The sequence below is a fragment of the Phodopus roborovskii genome, unplaced genomic scaffold, assembly GCF_943737965.1.
Source record: "Phodopus roborovskii unplaced genomic scaffold, PHOROB, whole genome shotgun sequence".
Classification (NCBI taxonomy): domain Eukaryota; kingdom Metazoa; phylum Chordata; class Mammalia; order Rodentia; family Cricetidae; genus Phodopus; species Phodopus roborovskii.
In genome coordinates this window covers 10,588,508-10,610,023 of record NW_026125489.1, presented here as the reverse complement: position 1 = coordinate 10,610,023, position 21,516 = coordinate 10,588,508, and the positions used below count along the sequence as shown (strand labels likewise).

At 40.5% G+C, this 21,516-nt stretch overlaps 1 protein-coding gene across 1 annotated transcript in view; it reads left to right on the top strand.

Annotated features, from left to right (window-relative positions):
- The window catches only part of Tspan8 (tetraspanin 8), a 28,998-nt gene extending 16,029 nt beyond the window's left edge, over nucleotides 1-12,969 (top strand). The window contains exons 4-8 of the mRNA XM_051176225.1: nucleotides 621-695; nucleotides 816-923; nucleotides 5,823-5,954; nucleotides 9,108-9,191; nucleotides 12,683-12,969. Of these exons, the coding sequence (XP_051032182.1) occupies nucleotides 621-695; nucleotides 816-923; nucleotides 5,823-5,954; nucleotides 9,108-9,191; nucleotides 12,683-12,736 (453 nt within the window). The 3' untranslated portion in view covers nucleotides 12,737-12,969. The remainder of the gene's footprint in view (nucleotides 1-620; nucleotides 696-815; nucleotides 924-5,822; nucleotides 5,955-9,107; nucleotides 9,192-12,682) is intronic.
- Nucleotides 12,970-21,516: the final 8,547 nt, after the last annotated feature.

The following is a 21,516-nucleotide window of genomic DNA, read 5'->3' as shown; positions in this document are numbered from 1 at the left end:
AAAGAAGCACCGCGCATGTCCGAGAGTAATGGTGCTTTAGCTGTTCGCTGTGAGGGACTCCGGGAACATCTCCTGAGAGCTTTTTGAGTACTGAGGGTTTCTCTCGCCGTTTAATTACTCGAGGAATTTTTTTTTTTTTTCTTTTTTAACAGACTGGTATGTGGGCTCCATCCTCCAGGCAGAGCTCAGGATTTACACTGGGAACAAAGATCCATGTAAATCCCATAGTGAAGATAGAGTTCAGAAACCAGTTTTAAGCATGCGTGCGTGCGTGTGTGTGTGTGCGCGCGCGCGCGTGAGTGTGCGTGTGTTCGCCTTGACTTAAGCAGGAATGGAGAGAACAATGCTTAGGTTCTCTAGGCTTTCAAACCTGCTTCCCTTTAATATGACAGAATGGACAATAGTCTTTCCGATGAGATTTAATCGCAGCCACTTTCCCTGATCTTTTTTTTTTTTTTTTTTTTTTTTTTTTTTTTTTTTTTAATGAGGTGGACAACTAGGCTGGTAGGCAATGCTGTGTCTGAGGCTGTTCTGGCCGCCAGGGCTCACGTGACACTGCAATGCTGTGGGTAGTTACTGGCTACTCTGAGAATAACTCCTGTCCCTGCCTTGCCTTTCAGTTTTTCATCGGCTTGCTTCTGATTCTGCTTTTGCAAGTGGCAGCAGGTATCCTGGGGGCTACTTTGAAAGCTAAGGTATGTTCACAGATGATGTTTGGCGACTGTTGGAAAGGCTTAAGACACTGGAATTCTCCACTCTGGCATGAATAATTTAACCATTTATATATATGTGTGTGTGTATGTTTCAATTTTCAGTCTAGCCACTTTCTGAATGAAACTCTCAGTGAAAATGCAAAACTTTTGGCTCAAGTGACAGACGAGGCAAAAGAGTTCCAGAAGGCCATGGTTTCGTTTCAAGAAAAGGTAATTGGAATTTCTTGGCCACTTGGAAATTTGAATATGACTCCTCAGTGTTTAACCTTAAAATTTAAAAGGTGATTGAAATAAAAATAAAAAGGGAAGGAAAGGCCACGGCTCCTAGTAGGTATGGTGGAGGAGAAAGTTTATTGTAGATAAAATGGAGACTGTAGGCCAAGGCAGGGACACGTGGGGGTCAGGAAGAGGGTAGACGGGACTGGTCGGGGTAGCAGTCAAGAGGGTAAAGGTCCAAAAGGGGCAGGTGCCTGAAATGTCTGGATTATACAGTTAGAGCCTCCGGGGGAGGGCAGCCCAGCCCCCGAGCTGGAGAGTTCAGGGCAGTGGGTGGGGTTATGCTGCAATCCACACCCTGTAGCTGGGTTGCTGGGAGAATCTGTCGGCCAGGTCTGTTTAGATATGTTACATAAGCACCTCCGCCATTTGTCCCAGGATTTGGGACTTAACAAGAGTTATTGCTCTCATTATTTTAATACGTGTGTGGTGTCTCTCTGTGTATATGTCTGTGTACCACATGCATCCCTAGTGCCAGCGGAAGCCAGAAGAGGGCGTTGGAGACCCTGGAACTAGAGTTATGGGTGGTGGTGAAATCAAACTCAGGGCCTCTGGAGCAGCAGCCAGTGCTCTTGACCACGGGAGCCATCGATTTGGATTTGAAGCAATTTACGGGATAAATTGAGAAGATATGTCTACAACAAATTAAGCCTTTATGGGACAAATCAGTAATTATTTTAATATTTACAATCTGAAAGAGTAGTGTGCTGAGGAGCTGAGGAGCCTCTTCCTCCCGCCACTTAAAACTAACACTTCAGGCTCCTTACACCCCTATGAACCCCAGTAATTTAGTTTGTTTAGTGTTGCTTGGACTAAGTCTTTTATACATACAAGATATATATTTAGCTGTTTCCTGGGGTTTTGTTTGTTTGCTTGCTTGTCTGGTTGGTTTTAGAGCAGGTCTCACTATATATCCTTGACTGTCCTGGAACTCATTCTGTAGACCAGGCTGGTCTCGAACTCACGTAGACCTATCTGTCCACCTCTGCCTCCTCCAGAGTGCTGGGATTAAAGGTGTGGCCCACCATGCTCAAGTCTGTCAGGCCCTCACAGAGGAGGGCCTCACAACGGTGGGGGTAAACCCTGAAGACGAGAAGCAGGAGTCTGGAGAGCAGGAGGTCCTGCTCTTTCATTGCTGGGCTTTAATTTTGTCAGTTTCACGCACAGTTGTTTGGCTTGATTTCCCCCCCCCCCTCCCAGCGCCTTGCCCACTCTAACCCCTTGTGCCCTTCTGGTCCCTTTCTAGTTACACACGCATCCTACCACCCTCCCCGATCTTGCTTAGAGCCTCCCCGCTCCATGGTAACCCATTCTCTTAGGAACCAACTCCATCCCGCAAACCCGCCCACCCACTCTTCAGGGCCAGCCGCAATCCATTCACAAGAGTGATTCCTTTTGGCCCAGGTCCCACCCCATAAAAGTTTTCTAACGCCACAGAGTAGGAAGACGGTAGATGATGACATCATGCTGATGCAATGCCATTGTTGAGAGGGGGCTGACACATAACAAAGGGTTGGAATTTTAGTCCAGATCCATGGGACCTAATTTTTTGTTGTTGGGGCTATTAGCCCCTTTCCCTCCTCTCTCTCTCTCTCTCTCTCTCTCTCTCTCTCTCTCTCTCTCTCTGTAAAATCAAATAGAGGCATTAAAGCTATTTGATGATCTGGTTACTTCCCAATCTTTACTGAGTGTTACTTCCCAAGAAAGCTGTGTCAGACCAGGTTTGTGAGGTTGTCTGTTGAGAAACTCCATCTTCCCGACTTTACAGCATCCCACGTCCTTGGAGTGCACTTCCTTTCTTCCCCTTTGTGAATACATGAGCTTTAGAGAAGGACAGAATTTTATTTTGTCCGAGGCCCTATAGCCACACCTTTAGATTTCAGAAATGTCATTGTATTGTCCACACAAAATATTCACTGTAGGTGTGGCTTGGCATGGAAATTTTTAGATTGTAGGAGGGCTGGATTTTATCAGACCTATTTTTCCATCGATTGGAATATTTTACACTTGCGTCTATCTACCATTTAATTATTGAGTTGAATGTCTGCCCCCATTTTCGCTCATCTCACTTTGGTACTAGCTGACAATCAGGGAGTTTTACCTCAATTTGGAAAACAAAAAACAAAACAAACAGAAAAACCCAACTACCTCCCTAGAATTCATATCATTTAGTCTGATTTCTGAATCTCACAGGAAAACGAATTCCATGAATGTCTGTAAACACAGTGGCTTTTTTCTTTGAAAATAGCTGTTGTTTGATTCCCAAAGTTTGCCTTTCAAGCCGAAACATCCTTGATTTCTCCAACTATTTGTCAGATGGCATGGTTTCCCCTGGTCATTTACCCGTTCCTAGTTAGACAGACTCCAGCTTATACAATTTTGCTTAAAACAATTGTCTGCAAGAACAGGAATCTGATGTGAGCTAGGTCCATCTAAATCCCTGTGCGAGGTGCTGTTTCCCTAACTTCCCTAACTCCCTTTGGTTGCCTACACCCACCCACCCCCCACACACACATGATTTCCCTTCTAGAGCACAGATTAATTCCATTTTCAAAGGGAAGCCCCAGCAGAGCCCTTCCATGGGGCACAGAGAGCAATCTTTTCCCTCTCTAGTGAACTGCCTGAAACAAAACATCACAGAGATCCAATGGGTTACCGTCCACTTCCAGGGAGTTAAGACCTCGGTGTCAACCGTGGCTTACTAAATGTGCTGTGTGATGCCTGTTTGAGATGACCCCTTCTTGTACAGAATCCTCTTCCTCCTCCCTCGTCCCCCTTCCTCCCTCCCTCCCTTCCCTCCCTCTGCTTCTCATGGCTTCCCTCCCACCTGCCCTGTCCCCACATCCCCTCCCCCCTCTGTCTTGGCTTCAGAAAAGAGCAGGTCTCCAAGAGATAACAATCAAATAGGACCAACCGAGATACAATAAGACAAGGGAAAAGGCCTCATATCAAGGCTGGACAAGGCAACCCAATAGGAAAAGGGTCCTAAGAGCAGGCAAGAGTCAGAAACATAGCTCTGTTAGGAGTCCTACAGAAACACCAAGCTAACAGCCATAATATGTACTCTAAGGACTTTCTGTTCAGCCTCTGTGAGCCCATGTGAGCACTGCTTGATAGATTCAATAGGCCCATGTTCTCCTGGTATCCTCTGTGCTCTCTGACTTCTTCAATCTTTCCTACACCTCTTCCGAGGGGTCCTCCAGTTTCTGAGGAGACAGACCTGATGGAGACCTCCAGTTTAGACTCTCTCTCTCTCTCTCTGCATGATGTCTAGCTATGGGTACCTCCCACTTCCCCCCAAGGAAGCCTCTCTGATAATGACTGGACAAGGCATAGGTCTGTGAGTATAGCAGAATATCAGTAGGAATCGTTTCGTTGATGTGTTTTATTTGTATCTGGTTCTATACTCAGTTTCTGGACTATTGGGTTCTGGTCAAAAGATCCAGGCAGTCTAAGGCTTGGGCTCCCTCTCTTGGTGTGGGCCTTGAGTTAAACCAGACATTGGCTGTTTCTTCAATACAGGGTTTCTCTGTGTAGCCCTGGCTGTCCTGGAACTCATTCTGTAGACAAGGCTGGCCTCAGAGTTAAGAGTTCTGCCTGCCTCTGTCTTTCAAGTATTGAGAGTAAAGGCATGTGCTCACACACTTTAATTAATTAATTGATTAACTGATTAACTCATTAATTTTTTTACTTTATGCCTCACATTATAGTCTCAACTGTCCTGAAGCTCACCATGTAAATCAGATTGGCCATGAACTCACATATACCTGCCTGATTCTGAATGCTGAGATGAAGTTCAGGCCTGAAAGATCAGCCAGTATTGTTGTTGTTGTTTACTGATTTTCCCAATAGTTTCTCCCTGAAGTGTTCTTTCCAGTAGATGATTTAGGAGGAGGTGGAGATTCGTCAATAGTGTTCTATTCTGAGCCATGCTTGCTTCTTTGCCTTCCTGGAGTGTGACCACAACCTCTCCTGCTTTAGGTAGTGTAGTCTAGGCTTTCACCTCTACTTTTCTGAAAGACTGACCCTTAATCTGTGCTTGCTTTCATATTTTAAAGATCTCTGTGAAAATTCAATCCTAGGGAAATTCTGGAATTCTCTTGTCTTTGGAAGGTCTCTGCTCCAGAGATCCTGGAATAGAATTTTTTTTTTTAATTTCTCAATAAATTTGATATGTGTGTGTGTGTGTGTTTATGTTTGTATGTATGTATTTAAATTGAGAACTTGACTTTTTTATGTGAAACTGGGATGTATACATAGCTCAGAGTCTACCCTTTCTCTTGTCATTAAAAAAGTTAAGAACTTCAGTTTTTTAAACCTCATTTCCAATCTCTTCGAGCTTTGACTATCTCAGTCAGTTTCTTTTCATTGCTCTTCAGACCCAAATGAAACTTTCCTTTCTCAAGATAGAGTTTGTTTTTATTTTAGCTATGTGTATGCGTGCTCTGTGCAGGTAAGGTGACATGCCATATTTCAGCATAAGGAGTGCTGCGGGGATGGCTCGGTCACTAAGAGTACTTGCTGCTCTTTTAGTATCTGTGGTCAGTTCAGAGTTCAGCTCTCAGGGTCCATGCCAGACTGGCTCACAACTGGCTACAACCGCCTAGTGCAGCTCCATCAGATCCCATGCCCTCTTCTGGCTTCCCTGTACATGTGAGTAGCATGCCTTGCACAAACACACACACACACACACACACACACACACACACACGCCGCATAAATAAACTGAAGTCTATATTATAGCATAAGACACATCTTTATCATGACATTTAGAACAATTCAATGTATGCTTTTGGTTATGTTAATGACTGTGTTTCCTCCAACTTCTCACAGTTTCAATGCTGTGGCTTAGTCGAAGGAGCTGAAGATTGGGGAAATAATTTTGAAGAGGCTCGAGAGTCATGTAAATGTCCAGATACAAGATCTCAGTGTATATATTATCAGGGATATAAAGTTACTTCACAGGTGAGAATAAGATCCAATCTGGCACATTAAGTAGTTATGCTATATTATTTTCGCAGTGACAGTCTCTGTAAAAACTTAAAATACAGCGAGCACCAGGGGAACTCTGATGTTAAAATACAACAATTATTCAAATGTAAAACTAATCTTTATTAAACATAAAAGAAGATATTTTAAAATGAAAGTATTTTTGTCGATGAGTTTAGCATCGTTTAAATCCAACTTTCGTGGATCAAAGTTACATCAGGTACAAACTAACATAAAAGTTTATTTTATTCTGTCTTTGGCGACTACAATTACTAACCTCTATTGTTTCTTTCTTAATAAAATTTCTGGAAATTAACTTTAATTTTCAAAAGGCAGTCTTCTTTTTATTCCCACTAGTCATAATACCTTTTCCCAAGAAGAGATGTAAGTATAAATTAAGGACTTGATATTGAGGAGTTAAATTCCAGATGTTAAATATACTTGCTAACTTAAACTAGTTATTGTTGCCACTGGGAAATTGCTTTGGATATTTGAAATAAATTTGAAAGGTGAGTTTCTATCTTCTATGTGTTATATACTTCCTAACTGTCTGACATGTGGGTATCACCTGCTTTTCCTGTATTGTTTTAATGAAAAATTTATGACTAATTACCAAATAGCTATTAACTACCTGATGTGAGCCAGGCCCACTGGAGGGCCGGTCTCCATTTACACCTGATCCAAAGCAGTGAACACTCAGGACAGCTCCCCCGTCATTTAGTTCCTGGCAATCAGCATGTACCCAGGGTGTAAAACCTATACTCACAGAATAGATTATCAAACAGGGAAGAGAGAAAAATAGCTTGGCAGCTTGATAATATAACTAAAATGCTCAAGTAGGAGCCAGCACAAGAGTTGCGGTCCCCATCTGAGTTAATCATTGCAGTCCAGGATGATTGTTCATGGAGGGCCTGGCATGTACCCCTCACCACAAGGCCTTTCCTATGCTCTTCCTTGTGCCTGGAAAGGCTTAGTAGACACAGGACAGTTGGCATGAATGTTTAATTTTTTAAACCACTATTCTTTGGAGACTACTCTCTATCAGTTCTACCGTGGTATCGTCAAGCGGCTTCAGCATCCTTTAAATTATTGTCATGAGAGATCCACAAATGCTACTACCACTCACAATAGATTAGTGTCCACAATAGCCAAAGGTTATTCCCAATCTAGCGTTGCTTTTGCTTACCAATTGTTGAGGTCATCAATTAATGAAAGAAAATACCTAACCGAAGGGGAAAAAATTCTCTGCTCTGGAGCTTACGAGGCTCTTCTCCGAAGAGGCATTGGTGGAGCTCATTTGTGCAGTGATCCATGGGGGGAAGAAACTACCAGGCTGCAGTATTACTGTGTCATTTCATTGTAAAAAATAATAGCAACTAATTTTTTTACTCTTGCCTTTCATAGTCTTCTCTGATTTCCTTCTGCCTACTTAAATTTAACAACACACTGTTTGCAAGGTATGATGGAAATCATTGTCTGGTACAGATAAATGTAGGTAGCTTCCACCTAGGATGAGGAAGAAATTCATAGGCTCTGTTGACATGGATGTCCACTTCCTATGAAAGGCTCAGTGGAAAGATGTTTTTCCTTAAGTTATACTCTGCAAAGCCCTTATTAAAGAGATATTTTCTGAAAGTTCACACATAATTCATCTGAGTATAAGCCAACAGCTGTCCTAGTACCCTAAAAGGAAGGCCATAAATTCTTTGAATACTTCCATCTGCTGTGTGTCATTTGCAAGTCTGGAATAAAAAGGAAATGTGTAATGGCCACTATTCATGTTTCCTTTTATTTTCTCCCCTCTCTTTTGCCAAGGTAGCCTTACAGTTTTGGGTGCAGGAGGAGACAGATGTAATGAATGTGAATCAATAGATGTAGTTATCCATCTCCCTCTTGACCCTAACTGACATGACAATTTCAGACGTTTGCTGCTTTGGATTAGAAGTGAATGCAGAAGTCCATCACATTAAGGAATGCGGTAGCGGGAAAGACCTTTCCAGCCTTGGGGAGGTTTTTCTCTGTTTCTAGCAAGTAGCATGATTTGGTCAGTTTATATATACACACGAGGGGTGGCATAGCTCATGACAATACAGATGATGTTGCGCAGTGCTTTTCCATTTTTAAAAAGTTGCCCTTGTTACTTTCAGTTACTGAAATGTTTGGAATTTTCCTGAAATGTTTTAAAATTTGATTTCCAGGCTGGCTTGAAAATACACTTCAAAATAATGTACCGGACAAACAGTTTTCTAAATTTTCTTTCTTACTTAAGTAGCAGAAAAGTATACATAACATTTTAAGGTAAAAAACAGCACTCATATTTATTATTGAAGTATTTGAAATTTTGCGGTTTTAAGAGGGACATCTGTACTATATCTGTCTGTAGCCTCCATGGTAGATTTCTGTACTGCAGCTCACAAGCTGCATAGTTAGGGAGACACCAGTTCTTAGATAAATAATCCAAAGAGAAGACACAATTATTTATGGTCTTTTGATTATAAAAATTATAGCCTGGAGATATATTTGTATGGATTTATTTTTAAATTTTCACAAAATTATTTTTGTTTTTCAGTTTCATATATATATATGTAGATATATATATATTATTTAAAACAATTTTAAATTTAAATCTATTTTAATCCCATTCTTCCCCTCCCCAAGTCTTTCCAGATCTTCTCCCCAACCCTACCCTCCCAATTTTAAGTTCTTTAAAAAATGACCCAATACAAGAAAACAAAATACCTCCCCTCAAAAAGTCCCACCAAAGGGTAACCGAATAAAAGCACACACACACACACACACACACATACACACACACACACACACACACACCCTGTGGAGTCAATTATATGTTGGTCAAATACTCCTGAACATGAGGCCTGTCCTGGAGTGGATGATATACCCAGTGTCATTCTATTGATTATCAATCCTAGCATTTAGGAAATATGTAGCTAAAAAATATATATTTTTAGCTCAAATGCTCTTTAACACATGGAGTAAGAGTGTAGGTAGTAGTAGAAGAAACAGTTCATTTCCTTTTTGTTGATCTTGCTAACAATATAAAAAGTCAAGTAGAAGAATAAAGATGAGATCAAAATTTCACTAAAAATGTTTACTTGCTTATTCTTATAGACCTGTTCTTCTTCAGTAAAAGATCTGATTGAAAAGAATATTATTAGAGTCATTGGACTTGCTTTTGGACTGGCATTTATTGAGGTACAGTATAACAGTTCATTGCATCTATGTTCATTCTATTTCTCATTGGTTGTAACAAAAATACTGGTTCCACACTTCCCAGGGTGCAGCATCTCTCTGAACCTGTCTCGAGTCTGGAACAGGTAGTATTATAGTCCTATAAACCAAGAAGGCTGAGGCTGCTACTTCTTAACTGCCTTCTTGTTTCCCTAAGAAATTAATTAATTAAGATCTACACAATTCTTATTTGTAGCTACATTCCCTTTTGCATGGAAACTAGTGGAAGTGTTAAAAATTTTCTGAAGTGAGGAAGGGAGAGCAGGAAACAAAAACAAAAAACAAACAAACAAACAAAAAAAGCAACAGTCTCGATTGTCCATTTCTAGCCAGGGTCTTGAAATGGAAAATAGAAGCTGAACTCAAAAGAGTAGGGAAATGTTTTGGCTCCAATTTGTTAGTTTCCTTGGATTCTCTCAGCTTAGACACTGCAAATAGACTTGGAAAGCTCTCAGGTGGACTAGTGGATCCTTGCATCAATTTAATTACTGATGTTGGAAAATACATTCTCCATGGGATGTCTATCTTGAACTTTCTTGGCATTTTGTTTTACAACCTGATGGATAAATTTTATATGGCCTCCAAATGTTTGCAAAGAAGATGGACTGAAACATTTTCAGAGGCATTTATGGAATTATCTCAGATCTCGAGAAATGCAGATATCAGATGGGTCAGAATCACTCCGGAGTGCACATCAATACAGTAGCAAGAATTTAAGCACCGTGTGGTATTTCCCTGGTGATTGTGGCTAAATGGCATTTGAATCATTCTCATGGAATGCTGGGCAGCCGCCTGTCACATAACTGCTTGGTTGGAACTTAGGTTGAGATTAAAGTAATTTAATGTTGTTACTGATGAAATTTCTCAGTCATGTATCAGAAAAGCCTAGATACTACCAGGATCAAAAAATTACTCTTCTCATAGCCTAAATAAGGCAAAGTCAAATGTTACTTTGCGTTAGGCCTGTTTCTCTTGATTCTGCCATTTGTTTTGTGTCCTTTGATTATTTACTTTGTATTCTGGCTTCATGCTGATTTAGAAATAATAGACGATGGCTACAAAGTGAGTAAAGAGTCATATATATACATACATACATATACATACATACATACATACATACATATATATATACATACACATACATACTCATGGTCATATGAACATATGGCACACACACATACTTCTGTTTCAATAGAGTTGATTTTAAAGGAATATATAGGTTGGTGGTAAAGCATGAGGTTAATATGCTCAGAGACCTGAGTTTAATCATTAACTAACTAAGATTGGGAAAATAGGTTTTAAATGAGGTTAAGTATTATATTTCATGTTAGACTCAAATTCAGAGAATTGCCAATGACTGAATACAATTCACATATATTTTAAGGGGTTTGTTGAAGTTGAGCCAAAAATAATAAGGACATAATGGATTGGATTGGTGTCTTGTACATCATAGCCAAAGTTATTGCCAAGAATCTAGACGGTCTAGTGGAAAATGAGACTGCAAGGAAAATAGCAATTATCAATATTTCATGAATTTGATAGACTCCATGTATTTGTCACACAGTTAGGGACATTACCAATTCTCCTATATGACTTTCCAGTGAAATACTTTAATAAAATACTTTATGTACAGTAATTTAGCACTGTGGAGTTTGTGTGGTACTGTCATAATATGTAATCTTTAGTGAGCCCAGTGAAATTGTGATGCCTAGACTATATATTGAAGATACAGTTAATAACTGATCGACAGAATTGCTGGACAGTCTAAAGTTTAGAGTTTGATGGAAACAAAACAAAACAAAATAAAACAAAACAAAAACAATATTTGGTGCCTTATTTTAATTTAAATTCAAAAGAGAGCTTTGCAAATGGCCCCCTGTTACCCAAGCAGGAGAAATGTGCCCCCAAATGAGTTTTAGTCTTAGAGTCACAAGATGATTCTCTCAGCATTTAAATCTTTCTGGCTTCCAAATTCAAGGAAACACAAAGATGAAAAGAGAGAAAGTCTCTTCTCACCAACATTTCTAAGGAAGCAATTCTCTACAGATGCAATGCAGAAAATACAAGTAGACAATCTCAGAACAAAAATCATGTTCCGTCTTTAGGCATTAGGTGGAGGTTCTATTAATGCTGTATACCTTGGAGGCTCCTTTCAGCCTGCATGTTAGGAACTCATACAAGACACTCATACTTAATTCTGTGGAAAAAAAATTCATCTGTGGATGTTTGGAGCCCTTATCTAGACTTAAATAGCAGAATTTTATTATTAAATAATTAAAAAGTGCTTAGCATTTTGTGGTTTTACTTTCACCAAATAAAAAGTTATCAAGTGACATGGAATAGTCATCAGTTCATAGAGCAAAGTTTAACCTCACAGGAGGTTCCAGGTACAAAAATATCAGAGAAATGGCCGTTTCACCATATTTTTTAAAAAGCAACTTCGACATGTGGGAGTCTAGGATCCAACACCGAGGAGCAAGCTTGCACTGAGTCCTTCCTTGTCCACACACCATACAACGTGGACTCTGCTTTCTGTTTTCCTGAACATAAATGTTCTTAACAGATACAAAGAAATGGAAGAAGTGTGAGGTTAGTGTGACAAAACGCTGATATAAACTACCGTTTGAACGTGTTTCATAAACTCTTCAGTCTATGTGCAGTACAGATGGAAACTGTCAATCCCCCAGCTCTCCCCACCCCTACCCCGTGTCTCCTTTGAGACGGGGCTGAGGCAGAGGGAGGTGCCCTTTGCTGAGTCATCCAAAACACACTCCATGTCTACGTCAAAAACCAAAGCATTCAAGTTGCCAACTGCAGAGTCAATTAGAGCCAGTTTGGAGGCTCTTCAGTCTGGGAGAACTAATGAGATGAAATTCACGCCCTAGATTTTCAATTGTGTTCTGGGACTTCAAAAGAAAATTCCTGAGTTAAGCTATTCCCCATAGTTTACAAGTGCGTTTTCTTTTCTTTTTCTTCTTCAAAAAAATGTACATGACTTTTTTCACTTCCAAGCATTGCCTAAAACTTCAGTAGGAGAAATTCTAGACTCCTTGATGATCCAAACCAGATGACCATGGTCTTTCAGTGGAATCAAGAAGTATATTTAGCTCCTGCAGGCTGGTGGTACCCAGAGCTCGGAGGCAAATGCTTTCCATAAAGATGTGTGCATACCACAAGGGGAAAGCATCCTGTGATAGCAGCCGATACTGCACAATGCAGCAGGGACACACACACACACACACACACACACACACACACACACACACACACACCACAGAAACACACACAGAGAGACAGACACACAGAGAGACAGAGACAGACAGAGAGATCTGCACCCAATCTTCAGTATTCTGTTCCTCAGGATTCTAATTTCCCATGAGAGACTCAGTAGACAGTTTCTGTTTTCTTGAATGTTGTTCTTTGAATTCCACACTAATCCTATTTGTTCTTTCTAGATTCTTGGTTTGGTGTTTTCTATGGTGCTGTACTGCCAGATTGGGGGAAAATGAATCCACAGACTTACCAAGTTATCATAAACACGGTTTAAGTTTTTTGCTTTGGCTTTGTAACTTTAAATAAGTGAGTACTGTAAATACCACTAAGAGATATCATATTGTAATGTCTTGCCTACGTAGACTACAGAATCCTCACACGTGTTCAGCATATTTAAATGTGAGGGGCAGAAGAAAAATGAATGTGTATTTTTTTTTCTCAAAATAAAAACAGTGTATATGTTGGTGTTTCTTTGGTGTCTGGCTGTTGTGTTCAGGTGGCTCTGTGCTCCCGGGGATGTTCACCAGGGATACGGAATAGAATGACTTTATTTCTAAATGACAGAATAACAGGACGGTGAGTCTGGGATTTCTCAAAATCACTGATTTTTCAAAATCCTGTTTCAAGTATATCAATGACTGATGATGAGATCGTCTGAAGCTGAAATACTAAAGAATTATCCAGCCGTGTAAATCACCATTTTTTAATTCATATGTACTGAAAGTGCCAATAAACAAACAAACAAATAAATAATAGTGCTCATATCTCACTAGGGTCCATGGCACCCCTCTGGATCTTCTTATGGGACACAACAGCTACAACTAATAGTTTTTAATTTTATGTCCTCTTGAAATGTAGCATGCAGGAAAATGAGTAACTCTGAGGTGTGGAACACTGGGGTTGTGTATGTATGCCTGTGTAAGGACTGTGCAATGATGGTATTCTCTGCACACCACATTGCTCACTGATGCCATCTCCCAATCGTGGTAGTCAGAGCAGAGCACTCACGTTTGTATCTCTTTGCATGTCTATTTACTAAGGTCTTCTGGAGCTTACAATCCACCATGGTCCAAGTATTTGCACCCTGGATATTGGGGTGCCATTCCCAGGCTTTTGTTTTGAATAGCAATAGAACCATATCTCAGTACACTGACTCAATTAGATCCAGACACCATAAAGATAAAAAGATGGTGATTTCCACAGAACAATAACCATAGAGCGTAGAGCAAGAAACTGATGTGTTAGGCACCATGCTCTGCCATAACAAAATTGACTGGCTGAGAGGTTCAAAAGACAGAATTTCTTAGATTTCTGGAAGCTGAGAACTTTAAGACCAAGGTGCTGGTGGATCTAGGCCCTGGTGAGGACTCTTTTCTGCCTTGCAGGCAACTCCATCTTGCTATGTCCTCATGTTGGGGAGCATGTGGTCTGGTATGTGGGGTGAGGAAACTATACACGGCCACATGGAAATGTGAGGTAAACTGATGGAGATGTCATTCTGTAAGTATGTTTCTCATATTGGTTAATGAATAAAGCACTGTTGGCCAATAGGAAAGCAAGATAGACGTGACTAGGAGACAAGGAGCAGAGAGGAAGTAGTAGGGAGGAGATTAAAGATGGAGGACGGAGAGAAGAACGCCAGCCCCTCTCTCTGGTAAGATGAGACCACGTGGAAATACTTAGATTAATAGAAATGGGTTAATATTTAAGACAGAGTTAATGGATAAGAAACTAGTAACAGGCCAACAGAATTATATCAAATACAGCATCTCTGTGTGTTATTTGGGGGCAGGCAGGGCTGGGGGGAAAACCTACTCGTAACAAAATGGCGCCGAATGTGAACCTGAGAACTTCCACTTCAAACCTGACAAAAGCTTAAAAGGGGATTTTAGAAACAAAAGAACAGAGACAAGCAAGGCTTCTTGGTACCAGCATTTTTCTCAGTTGGACTCTGTTTTGCTAGAGACAAGCAAAGACTTATGCGGCTCCTTTAATGGAGATTTCCTGACTCAGCATATGCAGCAAAAAAAAAATAAATAAATAAATAAATAAAAAATAAAAAACCCGCATGGCTTTTAAATAGCTTTGCTAACAATTCATTGGTGTGTACGAAAGCTGGCAATGGCAGTGACCACATCTCCAACCCAACAGCATGCTGCTGGATGGCAGCGCAGACCAAGGCAGTGAGCACAGCTCTCAGTTCTGGGGGTAAAGGTACCCAGCACCATCTTGGATAGACCGTGACTAATATAGCTGGTGGACAGAAAAAGATAAAGATTTACAGTAAAGACAGATTCAGGTTAAGAAAAACCTCTAAAGGTTTACAGTAAGTTTAAAAGTATATGTACGCTTGGGAGAGAAAAAGAATAAAATGATTTTAAAAAGACAGAGAGTAGCTGGGTGCGGTGGCACACGCCTTTAATCCCAGCACTCAGGAGACAGAGGCAAGCAGAACTCTGTAATTTCAAAGTAAACCTGGTATACAGAGTTAATTCCAGGATAGATAAAAGTTACACAGAGAAACCCTGTCTCAAAAAATGAAAAAATAAAAATAAAAGAAATAGGGTAATTAAAAAAAAAAAAACACTTAAAGATGGGAAGCACAAAATGAGTGTGGATACTATATGCTGTTCTGTTATATTTAAATCATTTGACTGCTGAGGAAATAACAACAACTGTTAAAACAAATGCTGCTGGGTTAAACCAATTTACATATTTTAAAAATGCTTTGACTCCAAAATTTAAGTCTAAGGACAGGTTACTGGGGGAAAGGATTTCTATTTTTGTTTCCACAGAAAATGAAAAGTTGTGGATTCCTTCTAGACTAACATGGTTTAATCAAGCCAGACCCTCTGAAGCAGTGTCCCAGGTGATCCAAAATTCAAAACAGTTGGGACAAGCCAGCCTTGCAGAGCACTACAGCCAGGATTTCTGCATCTTCTTAGGATCCCCAATGACAGCGCCTCCTACCAGTAGGAAGTAGTTTGGAAAGAACGACGCACAAATTCCCAAATATTGTTTATAAATGTTTGTTTTCATTTAAATGGGGTTGGTTATAAATGGTTAATGATCACAACCAATCTTTTTAAAGGTAAAAAGGGAATTATGGTATAGCTATGAATGTTGTTTTGGAATGGATTTTCATTTATTGATACAATTTAAGGTCAATTTTGTGATATGTATATTTCTCCTCTTGTTTAGGTATTGTGTTTATATAGCTCATTTAGAAATGTAATGCATAAATTAGTACAGATTATAGATAGTTACCTATGATAGTCAAAACTTAGAATTAAGTTAGTTAGGTTTTCAAGATATATTTAAGATGTATTTGAGATGGATAGGCATTCTTCATATCTCTCAAAGATCTACAGAATATGGCATTTAAAATGGTTTAGGGTTTTTCTTAACAGTGAGGCACAACTGCTCCTGGAAACACCACCTGCATCAGAAAGGAAGATGGACATTGAAGAAACACGTTATGGAGTTTAGTTCCAATATGGCAAGACTAGCCATTTGGGCAAGATACTGCTCTTGTCTGGACTGTTTGACTTTATGCTATATAAACTGGACATGCAGGACCCACAGAAAAGTGACTGCTGATACAAGATGGACATTGCTACAGGATTTCTGCTTCATGGAAGAGTCTGCCAGTCTGCAGGACAAAGAGAAAAATGACTGACAAACTGCCAATACAGGTGGACAGTTTAAAGTTTCCTGCTTTGCTGAGGAGTCTGCCAGATGCACTATGGCCTATGGGCTGAAGATGGAACATTACAGAAGAACTTCAGGTGCCTGACCAGGTAGCGAGATGTCTCTGTCATTTCTAGAGTTTATAAATTATCCTTCTATGGTCTTTGATGAAGTTGAAGACAAATAGTTATTGTATAGTTTTCCTTAGTTAGGATTAAAGATAAGTTACATATAAGACTTTAGACTCACATAGATAGGATAGATGATAGAATATATTCTTTAAATTTTGCTAAATGTTAATGGACTACATATTGTTAACTGTGATTCTTAGTTGGTAACTATTGTGTGTCATATTTTGCTATGCTAAGGTTAAAATTGTTTTTATTTTAGACAGAAAAGAGGAGATGATGGGAGATGTCATTCTGTAAGTATGTTTCTCATACTGGTTAATGAATAAAGCACTATTGGCCAATAGGAAAGCAAGATAGGTGGGACTAGGAGACAAGGAGGATTCAATGAAGTAGTAGGGAGGAGTCAACATGGAGAGACTTGAGTGAACAGAGGTCTGGGCCCTCTCTCTGGTAAGATGAGACCACGTGGAGATACATGGATTAATTGAAATGGGTTAATATTTAAGACAGAGCTAGCTGATAAGAAACTAGTACCTGGCCAACAACATTATATCTACTAGAGTCTCTGTGTGTTAATTGGGGCTGTTGTGGAACAGGGTGCAGACTCATAACAGTAAACCAGAGAGCAGCAGCAGGAAGGCCCTGCTAGCCTATGTGGGAGCAAAGGATGGAGGTAACGCCGAGATTCGGGGTTGTGTGGTAGAAGATGGGACCAAGACAGGGCCCACAGAGCAGGGGCTTGACCAACAGTATTAAGAAGTCACACAGGAGCATGAACTTTCTCCCATTTCAGCCACCCCATTCACTCCTTTGCCATCTCTCCACCAGCTGAATTCTCCTGCAAATCCAGACAAGAGATCTCCCACTGATGCAAAGCATAGCTGGGGACAGGGAAAGCCAAGTAAGGGCAGAAATGGAAAAGATGATCGTAACAAACTCAGACTTTGAGAAAAGGCACACAGGGGCTCAACTCTTTGAGAACGGGGTACCAACATGGTGACAATATAACGAAGAGATTTTAGAATCTGTGTGAGAAATTGTACAGTTTCTCCCATTTCCCTCCACCCCCTCTTGGATGAAGTTGATGGTATTTAAAGGACAGAAGACTTGAGAACAATTGTTCTTAATTGGGGCCATTTTCCCCAGAAGGGTATTTGTCAGAGTCTGGAGACAGTTTTGGTTATCAGCATCGTGGGCAAAGGAGGGTGTTACTGGCATCTGGTAAGCAGAAGCTAGGAATACTGTCACTCTCTACAGTTCACTCAAGCTTGTCCAACAGCTAAAACTAGCAACAGCAAAATGTCAGTCGTGCTATGCAGGGTGGAGAGAGCCTGAGTAGAGAGCCACCTGTGATGAACAGCAGCAGCAGCAGCAGCAGCAGCAGTAAAGGGCCTTACCTGGAGACAGTATCCCGATGCATGAATTATGGAGACAGTCTCCTGATGCATGCATTACAAAAACTAGACCCCTGAGGCAGGAGCTTTGACAACTTGTTAGCTTTGCCACCTTCATGAGTCACTTGAATTTCCTCTTCTTTAAGTGACAACTGTTATCAGGAAGACATTAAAATTTCCAGACATTACTCTATGGGTACCAGCTTCTGAAACAGTCCAGGCTTCTGCTTTGGCTGTTTTAAAATGTTTATTTTCTTTTGATAATTTGCTTGCTTCTTATATTTGTCTCCTTACTCTGGATGTGATTATGAGGGAAGCTTTTACTTTCCTGAATGATGTTAAATTCTGGTTTAAAAATAAATTTATCTCTTCTTGACAGAGTTCCATAAATGCAGTGGGATGCCTTCCCCTCATCTTTTGACTACACCTATGCCCATGGTGATGTTTACCATGCTCTTGCTTTCAAGGCTACATCTTTTATCTAGGATGACCAATAAGACATTCTTTTTTACCTATATGCTCTACCCATTTATAGCTTGGCAGGCAGTCGATGTTTAACCAGACAATGCCCTTTGAGTGAATAAGAAGTAGAGTTTACATTTTAAAAGACATTAAAAGGACCACATCCATGAATGACAGTTAATAAGGTATGCCATTTACAGTCAATTAATTCGACCCCCAAAAGAAGGTGAGAATATAGTGTTATTTTCCATGAGAAGAGTTTGTTGAGTTACCACGTACATCTTCTTCTGTTACGATGAATGCTGACTACAGGCTACAGAATCTGAAAGCAGATTCCAACCATGGCTTCATCATCCAGCAGCCGAGTGATACTGGACATATACATGTTTCTGCGACTCATCCAAGAACTGAGAATGAAGAGAAGTCTCTACAGAGTAGCCGTGATATTAACTGAGATAACACATGCAAGTTATTCAGCACATATAATATGGTTAGCACTCAATAAGTGTCAGTACCCACAACAACATGATTGTATGAATTACTAAAATGACTTAGGAGGCATATACGTTTCCTTTTTTGATTATGAAGTCCTTTAGACTTCAAAGAGAGTTTGGAGCCATCAAAAACTTCATTATTAAAGCCATGCCATTTGAAATGGATTTTGACAACAACTCCCCCAGGAAAGGATAAGTCCTCTGCTTGGAATTTCATTCCAAGGCTGCCCTCCAGACAGTGTGTGAGGTAGTGAAGCCTCATAAACAGAGCAGAGATGGGCTGCGAGCTGAATCTCAGTCAGGGAGGAAGGAATGGGGGCTGGTCATCCTGTGATGCTTCACAGCCTGTGTTAGGAAGAATACAGAGAGAGGGCACCATAGGCTCTGCTGGCAAGCAGAGACCTAGGTAAGTCATGTCCTCAGCACAACCTGAGCATCCACTGTGGCAAAGCCAAGAGCCATAACTAGCTGAGGTGAGTACAGCACCACACCTACTCACGGGGTCTCCAAGAGTCAATCTGTGACATGATTTCAAGAGATTCCAATAGCACATGTTGTTCTCCGCAGAAATCGTGGTTTCTGGAAAACAGGTTAGGGTTCTCGGCAAAACTGAAGATGGAAACTATTGGGAATGTTGTAAACAATTAAGGAAGTATTAATTAGTTCATAAACGAAGGACATAATAATTGACAACTGCGGGGCTGGGGTCGGTGAGGGGGCATGGGAGGATGAGAGGGAGAGGGTATGGGGGGATTGGTATGTAAAATAAAATTGTTTCTAAATTAAAAATATATACAAAATATAAACATCGATACAGAACTGGGAAAGTAACACATACTAAACCAAACACATATACCTGATACCAAAATAAGCTAAGTACCAGTAAGTGTGTAATGATGGATAATAAACATTAGAATGTGGCCAGGTCTTGCTAAAGACAAGTGGGTCTCGTGAACCTACAGGCTGGCATTCTGCTCCGTAAAAGGTCTCCAATACATTTTCCCCCCCAATTATCCCTCAGTGGCTCAAAAAAATCTTTACTTTGGAAAGTACTTTCAAAAGATCCAATGATTTTATAAATGCTTAGATAGAAGAAACAAGTTTCCAAAAGGAAAGCCAACTTTCTTTTCTTGAACACTTCCAGCCATAAAAATATATCTAAAAATATCCTGGGAACACTGTATATATTAAGGGAACTATAAACCAGAACTTTTATTTTCCTTACCACCTCGCTTACTCTCACACATAATTATCTTCAGATTGAATGGTACTCACGTTGATGGCTAAAGATGAAGAAATGTTATATCCAGTTGGGGGAAGAGAAACAAAGGAAAGATATGTATGATTAAGAGACTAGTAAGTCAGCAAAGGAAAATGTCTGTTCAAGTTTTTCTTCCTTCAGGTTCACAGATTGTATTTAAATGTTGGATTGCTTGTTGTTGTGGACTAACATATTGGAAAGACAATCAAAATTCCAAGTACAGCCAGGTGGGGTGGTACACACCTTTAATCTCAGCACTCTGGAGTCAGAAGCAGGTGGACCTCTGTGAGTTCGAGGCCAGCCTGGTCTACAAAGTGATTTCCGGGATAGCCAGGGCTGTTACACAGAGCAATCCTGTCTCAAAAAAACAAAAAAACGAAGCCAAAAGAAAATTTCCTTGTACAACTTATTTAATTATCTTAAGAAAACGGAAGGTCCAGGAGAGGATGGGAACAAGAGAGGCCATTCTATAATAGACTTTGTCAGTTTCAGCTCTAGGTACTCCACAGGAACGGTCTCAGTACCAGTGTCTGGTCCTGTCCCTTGAGATGCTGATGTAACTAATGTTGGCAGTGAGAGGTTGAATTGAGAAGCACTCACTTCAGGAAACCCATGGAAACCGTTAAGGGTTTCTGCTCTTCAGATACTTGCTCCCTTTTTGCAGCTGTGTCCCACACATTCTTTCCGTCAGGGTCGTGTCTGTGAAGTCCCCGGACTCCACCTACAAAAACCCAATTATCTTGGAACACGCCTACTCCTTCTTACATATTTTCTCACTCTTGAACCTGCTTTAAAAGCTGGCGAATTCCACGGCGTACTCCTTGTCCTAACTTCAGAGTGGAATTTGGGGCAGCTGATTGAGTGTTTCTTTGCTACACAGGCTCTAACAATAGAACGCTGTGATTTCCCAGCACCCTACAGTAGGCTTGCACTGATCTAGCTCTTCTAATTCGGAACGACCGTCTTCCGTCTCCCACTTGAATCTTTGCCTCGGGCGTGCCTGTGGAGGAAAATGCAGCAGCCTACTTTATGAAGTCTCCACTGTTTCTCTTAGGGTGGTAGAGTGACACTCGTCTTTCCTGAGGTTTGAATCGCACCCCTTTGCCATCTGAAGACCATCTGAAGACCACACAATCCAAAGATGACCTGTATAAAGCCACCTGCTATGGTTTGGGTAACGGTTCTTCCATGGCCCATATGTTAAAGACGTGGTCTTCAGCCTGGGGGCGGGTAGTGGAACCCTGAAGTAGTGGGGATTCATGGGAGACCTTCTGATCATTAGGGATATAAAAGATCCCCACGTCTTTCTCTCTCTCTCATTGTCCTCATCCTCTACTACAAAGAAATCAGGCATCAGCTGTCATGCAATCCTACCATGATGATCTATCTTGCTACAATCGCTAAAGCCTGACTGTGGACCCAACATCCAAAACTGAGCAAACAAATCTTTGCACTTTTGTAAATAAATTACTTTAAGTATTCTGTCACAGTACTAAAAGGCTAACACACTCCTAACATTATATGAAATGTCTTTTGTCTGTGAATAAAAAATGGCCATGAATAGCATTCGCTTTTCACAGTCAA